General features: G+C 47.6%; 1 protein-coding gene across 1 annotated transcript in view; it reads right to left on the bottom strand.

Moving 5' to 3' along the window:
• Window positions 1–3,399: 3,399 nt before the first annotated feature.
• Window positions 3,400–6,839, bottom strand: part of Hpcal1 (hippocalcin like 1) — a 105,630-nt gene continuing 102,190 nt past the window's right edge. The window contains exon 5 of the mRNA XM_005366512.3: window positions 3,400–4,261. Within this exon, the coding sequence (XP_005366569.1) occupies window positions 4,164–4,261 (98 nt within the window). The 3' untranslated portion in view covers window positions 3,400–4,163. The remainder of the gene's footprint in view (window positions 4,262–6,839) is intronic.

Here is a 6,839-nt window from a genome sequence, read left to right as displayed (position 1 = left end):
AATAGATAAGAATTATGGGCTAATTTAAGTGTAAGAGCTTGTTAATAATAAGCCTGAGCTAACAGACCAGTTTTATAATGAATATAAGCCTCTATGTGTTTCTTTGTGATTAAATGGCTGTGGGACCATGTAGGACAGGAACCTCTGTCTACAGTGTGCTCTTTTGGCACACTAGATTTTAGATCTGTCAAGGACAGTGGCAGATGCAGGGTGGACCCAGCCTGAGTCCATGAGAGGAGCTGTTTGTGTGCTGTGGTGCCAGAATTAGAGCCACTTAAGCCCTTTGGAGTCCAGAAGATTGTAAGTTCCAGATGATAGATATTGAGGTATTTACACTTCTGGACTGGAGTTTTACTTTGATTTAATTGTGGCTCTTCTTCCCTCTTGAGTGAGAAAGTATTTAACTTGTTTTTGACTTATGTAGGAACCTATGGCTAAAAGATTTGGGTTTTTTTTTAATTGATATTTATTGAGCTCTACATTTTTCGCTGCTCCTCTCCCTGCCTCTCCCCTCTTCCCTTCAAACCTCCCCCAAGGTCCCCATGCTCCCAATTTGCTCAGGAGATCTTGTTTTTTTATACTTTCTACTTCCCATGTAGATTAGATCTATGTAAAGTCACTTTTAGTGTCCGTATTTTTGTACCTTTTTTTTTTTTTTTTTTTTTTTTGTTTTTTCGAGACAGGGTTTCTCTGTGGCTTTGGAGTCTGTCCTGGAACTAGCTCTGTAGACCAGGCTGGTTTCGAACTCACAGAGATCCACCTGCCTCTGCCTCCCGAGTGCTGGGATTAAAGGCGTGCATCACCACAGCCCGGCTGTGTCCGTATTTTTGTCTAAATTTTCTGGGATTGTGGTTTGTAGGCTGGCTTTCTTTGCTTTATGTTTAAAAACCACCTATGAGTGAGTACATGTGATAATTATCTTTCTGGGTCTGGGTTACCTCACTCAAAATGTTTTCTAGCTCCATCCATTTTCCTGCAAAACTCAAGCTGTCATTTTCTGCTGTGTAGTACTCCATTGTGTAAATGTACCACATTTTTCCTTATTCATTCTTCAGTTGAGGGGCATCTAGATTGTTTCCCAATTCTGGATATGACAAACAAAGCTGCTATGGACATAGTTGAGCACATGTCCTTGTGGCACAATTGAGCATCCTTTGGATATATACCCAAAAATGGTATTACTGGGTCATGAGGAAGGTTGTTTCCTAATTTTCTGAGAACTCGCCACACTAACATCCAAAGGGGTTGTACCAGCTTGCATTCCCACCAGTAATGCAGAAGTGTTCCCTTTTCCCCACAACCTCTCCAGCATAAGTTGTCATCAGTGTTTTTGATTTGGGCCATTCTTACAGGTATAAGTTGGAATCTCAGAGTTGCTTTGAATTGCATTTCTCTGATGACTAAGGATGTTGAACATTTCCTTAAGTGTCTTTCAGCCATTTTAGATTCCTCTGTTGAGAGTTCTCTATTTAGGTCTGTACTCCATTTTTTTTTTATTGGATTGTGTGATCTTTTGGTGTCTAATTTCTTGTTCTTTGTATATTTTGGAGATCAGACCTCTGCCTGATGTGGGGTTAGTAAAGATCTTTTCCCATTCTGTAGGCTGTCATTTTATCTTGTTGACCGTGTTCTTTGCTTTACAGAACTTTCGGGTTCAGGAGGTCCCATTTATTGTTTCTCTCAGTGTCTGTGCTGCTGGGGTTCTATTTAGGAAGTGGTTCCCTGTGCCAATGTGTTCAAGTATACTTCCCACTTTGTCTTCTATGATCTTGTTCTTTGTATATTTTGGAGATCAGACCTCTGCCTGATGTGGGGTTAGTAAAGATCTTTTCCCATTCTGTAGGCTGTCATTTTGTCTTGTTGACCATGTTCTTTGCTTTACAGAACTTTCGGGTTCAGGAGGTCCCATTTATTGTTTCTCTGTGTCTGTGCTGCTGTGGTTCTATTTAGGAAGTAGTTCCCTGTGCCAATGTGTTCAAGTGTACTTCCCACTTTGTCTTCTATGAGGTTCAGTGTGGCTGGCTTTATGTTGAGGTCTTTGATCCATTTGGACTTGAGTTTTGTGCATGATGATAGATATGGGTCTATTTTCATTTTTCTACATGTTGATATCCAGTTATGCCAGCCCCACTTGTTAAATATGCTTTCTTTTTTCCATTTGATATTTTTTGCTTCTTTATTAAAGATCAAGTGTTCAAAGATGTGTAGATTGATATCTGGGTCTTCTATTCAGTTTCATTGGTCCGCCTGTCTATTCTTATGCCAGAGATTTGGGATTTTTTAAAGAGAACTTGGACATTCAAAGTGTTAAAAGTTTTAAGGATTCTTGGGACTTTAAATGCTGAAATGTGTTTTATATAGTGATACTGATATTAACATAAGGTCTTGGGAATTAAAATATGAAAGCTTGTAGTTTAATAGTGATGTATTTGTGTCAAGTTGATAAGGAGTCAATTGTGCTGATTTGGATGTTTTGGTGATAGCCAGGCATCATCTGGGTAGAGGGGGCCCTAACTGAGAAAACCTCCATAGGTGTATCTGTGAGTCTGAGGTCAGCTCCAGGCCACTCAAGCCTACAGTGATAACATGCCTCAAAAAAACAAAACAGCACCTCCCTCCGTTTCCCCCCCCCCCAGCCCCGCAATCCAAAACCAAACAACAAAAACTGCCAAAAAAAACTCGATCAGATTGGCACGTAGGCAAGTCTGCGGGGCATTTTCTTGAGTAGTGATTGACGTGGAGGTGCCACCCCATGGAAAAGGGTCCTAGGCAGGCCTGGGGTGTTGAGAAAGCTCAGCCATGACGAGCACATGCTACTCTTGCTTGCGTTCCTGCCCACACGGTGTTGGCTGCTGGACTATGATGTGGCGCTGTGGCTGAACTCAACCGTCTCTCCACGAGTTGCTTTTGGCCATCGGGTTTCATCACATCAATAGTGACCCTGGCTAAGACAGTGGGGGACACGGAAGGAGGCAGCGGCTGGCTCTCAATGGGTTCTGGGCACAAGAGGCGAACATCCCCATGGCAGACATAGGGATGGCACCAGATGAGGCTGAGAGCCCAGGTCTGCCTCCTCACAGTAGCACTGATGTCCCTGAGCCGCACCTGCTCGCTTGGACGTAGCGTCCCTGCTACCTTGATGATTAAATCAGAGTGGGGAGGAAGCGAGGGAGGCAGCATGCCACAGTCAGAAGTCAGACCTGCCAAGAACAGCCGTCCTTTATTTCACAGGTCTTTCTTGGCATTGGGCAGATACTGCCAAACAGGCAGAGAAGAGGTATAGACACAGTGGTGACTACGGGGTGCCCCAGGGGCTGTGTTCATTAACAGCTGGATGCCAAGGACCCATTTTTGCTAAAAATTGGAGAGGGGAGGAACCATGACGGGGTGCTCAAGGCAGAATAGGAAACGTGCAGGCCTGGGTTTATTTGATCACTTTAATATGCCAGACCAATCAACAGGAAGGACGGAGCACACACAGATATCTGTATTCGCAGCACGGAGGGCAGATGTTCATAGCCCTGGGCATGCATGTATCTCCTGTGGAATCGGGCAAATCGAGAATGCATAAATACCACAGCACAGGCAGACTTGAGGGGGTGGGGGGAACACAGGCCACAGGGGACCATGCTTCAAAGGCAGTCAGAGGCATTAAATACAGGGCCTACACATTACAGTCCACTTCACCGTACACGTAACTCATAGTAAAAGGAAGGAGACCACGGTATATACGTGCAAGCGGCTTTGGTCAGAGAAAATGAAAGAGGGAGGTGGAGCCATGCACTGGAAGGGCTTGCCTGTCTACTCCCCATCTTCTTCATCCCCACCCAGCCCACAAAGTCACCTGGGATCTCGTAAGACTCTGAAAAGTCCAGCCTGGTATCCGCGATAGCCTCCAGGCCCATTGTGGGCAGGGAGGTACCCGACAGCCAAGAACACTTGAACCCTTGGAAGTAACTGGCCTGGACTGGAGGGGAGGGACAATGAACTGGTCAGGTGTGGGGGAGCCGAGTTGGCCAGGCGGGTGTGATGTGCTGCCTGGACCCAGGTCCCGGGAGAGCAGGAGAGATCAGAGATCACGGAGGAATCCACTTTTGCAAGCAAAGCTGAAGAAGGCAGGACAAGCCTGTGTTTCTCCGCAACTGTCCCAAAGCCCATTCCCCTTAGAACTGGCTAGCGCTGCTGGGGTCGCACTGCAGCAACCGGACGATGGACGGGTCACTCTTGGCACCTTTGATGAATTCTTCCAGAGATAGCTTGCCTGGGGGTCAGAGCGGGAGAAGGGAGAAAGAGGATTAGCCCGTGCTCTTTTGTTTTTTTGAGCGTCTAAAGGGGATAGGACTTCAGGTCCGTCTGGACCCTTCTGGAAAATGGAAATGTCCACTCTCCATCCACTTCTAGGGCACTTGCAATTCTTTTTACATATGAGTACACACATTTATTTACAGACATGTCCTATGAGGCATACATGTGCTCTGAGGAAAACTTGCAGGACTCGGTTCTCCTTGCACCATGAAAATGTAGGTCCTGGGGGTCGAGCTCAAATCACCAGGTTTGGTAATGAACTCTGGGTCTGAATGAAGCTGCCAGCCCCACCTGGAGGCCTGGAGAATCAGGCACTGGGGCTGGGGCGGTTGAGGACAAACCATGAGTGCTGATCAAATTCCATTTCTGTTCCTAGGCTAAAATCCCAGGGGTGGTGACACATGCCTTTAGTTTAAGCACTCAGGAGGCAGAGATAGAGACAGGTGGGTCTCTGAGTTCGAGGCCAGCCTGGTTACAGAGTGAGTTCAGGGCAGCCGGGGCTACATAGATAAACCCTGTGTTTTGGTGGGGAGAGGGGATTTCCTGACCAAAAGCAACTTAGGAGAGGAGGGTTTCCTTGGTTTAGGTCTCAGCCCATCACTGCAGGAAGTCAGTCACTTTAAGGCCTCACAGGACAGAGAGCATGGGTACTTGGCTGCCTGCTGTCTCCTTTCACCTCACGGTCCAGCCCCACCCCTCCCGCCTAGAGAGTGGTGATGGGCCTTCCCATCTCAATTAACCATCAAGACATGCCCACAGGCTGACCAGATCTAGAGCAGGGCGGTTCTCAACCTTCTTGATGCTGTGACGTTTAATATGGTTCCTCACTTTGTGGACCCCCAACCATAAAAGTATTTTTGTTGCTACTTCATAACTGTTTTGAATTGTAATGTAAACATCTGATGGTCTTAGGTGACCCCTGTGAAAGGGCCATTTGATTCCCAAAGGGGTTGAGACCACAGGTTGAGAACTACTATTTTTTTTTTTTTTTTTTGGTTTTTCAAGATAGGGTTTCTCAGTGTAGCCTTAGCTGTCCTCTGTGAGGTCAGGCTGGCCTCGAACTCACAGAGATCCACCTGCCTCTGCCTCCCTAGTGCTGGGATTAAAGGCGTACACCACCATCCAGTGAAGAGAACCTCTGATCTTAATTATTCATTAATTAATTCCTCTTCTGAGCTGGGAGGTCGCAGAGCAGGCAGATCTCGGAGTTCAAGGCCAGTCTGGTCTATAGAGTGAGATCCAGGACAGCCAGAGCAACACAGAAATTTTTGTCTCTAAAAAACAAACAAAAAAAGATTCTCTTCTGGCCGGGCGGTGGTGGCACACGCCTTCAGTCCCGGTACTCAGGAGGCAGAGGCAGGTGGATCTCTGTTCAAGGCCAGCCTGGTCTTGGTCTACAGAGTGAGTTCCAGGACAGCTAGGCCATTACACAAAGAAACCCTGTCTTGAAAAACCAAAAACCAAACAAACAACCTTCAAAAAAATCCAGGTGGTGGTGGTGCACGCCTTTAATCCAGCACTCCAGGAGGCAGAGGCAGGTGGATCTCTGTGCAGTCACGGCCAGCCTGGTCTGGTCTGGTCTGGTCTGGTCTGGTCTACAAGAGCTAGTTCCAGGACAGGTTCCAAAAGCTACAGAGAAACCCTGTCTTGAAAAACCAAGAAAGGCCTGTTGTTGAGTTGGCAGTTAAAGCTAACCATCACAGTGCCTCCTACTGTAGACTCTGTTCAGTTCCAGGGGAGGAGAGTTGTAACTCCGCCCACCTTTACTGCCCTCCTATCTGGACCCAGCTTCCTGTAGCCCCGCCTCCTCCCTTCTAGAGCATTAGCAACTGGCCACCGGCTAACAGGAATGATTTCTCTGTCCAGTGGCTTCCGTAGGGAACTGGGACACGTACAGTCCCCACTGTCCACCATCCCCTCTGAAGCTGGCGAGATTCCTAGCCTTGACAATCAGGAACAGCCACAGCTTTTTATTAGAGTGTGCCATCCACGCGAAGTGAGCCATTGGCATGGTGCCGCTTTAGCCTCATACCCACGCAAGTGGGGTTCTCCCCATTTCGCGGGGAGGAAGGCCAAGCCTCAATATGGTGTGTCAGAATCAAAGCCTTGGAGCCATGATAGACAAGAGAGTGAAGCATGTTTTTTGAGACCAGCCCAGAGGCTGTCTGCTTTGTGTGTGTGTGTTTTGAAAGCATTTCCTCGCAGTCTGAAGAGCTTTCTGCTGTCTGCAGTTCCACGGCAACCTCGTGTCCTGCTGAGCGCCGGCCTCAGCTCACCTGCGCAGAGCACTCGAGGCCCGGCACGGCACTTTCCTGTGCATTAGCGTACCCTGAATCTCAGCACAACCTAGGGAGCCTTTTTTCCCTTAATGTTGCATTTCTTGGTGGAACAAAAGCCAATCAGTCGTGGCTCTACAAAGCCACAGACAGGCCGAATCAGCGCACCGCGAGCAGCTACCTCACCCTTGCTGGGGTCCTACAAGAAACAGTCAAGGCAAAGGAGGACATAAGCCACGTCCTCGTGGACTGCTCCCC

The sequence above is a fragment of the Microtus ochrogaster genome, unplaced genomic scaffold, assembly GCF_000317375.1.
Source record: "Microtus ochrogaster isolate Prairie Vole_2 unplaced genomic scaffold, MicOch1.0 UNK10, whole genome shotgun sequence".
In the NCBI taxonomy this organism is placed as follows: domain Eukaryota; kingdom Metazoa; phylum Chordata; class Mammalia; order Rodentia; family Cricetidae; genus Microtus; species Microtus ochrogaster.
The sequence above is the reverse complement of the archived record's forward strand: the minus strand, read 5'-3'. Positions and strand labels throughout refer to the sequence as shown.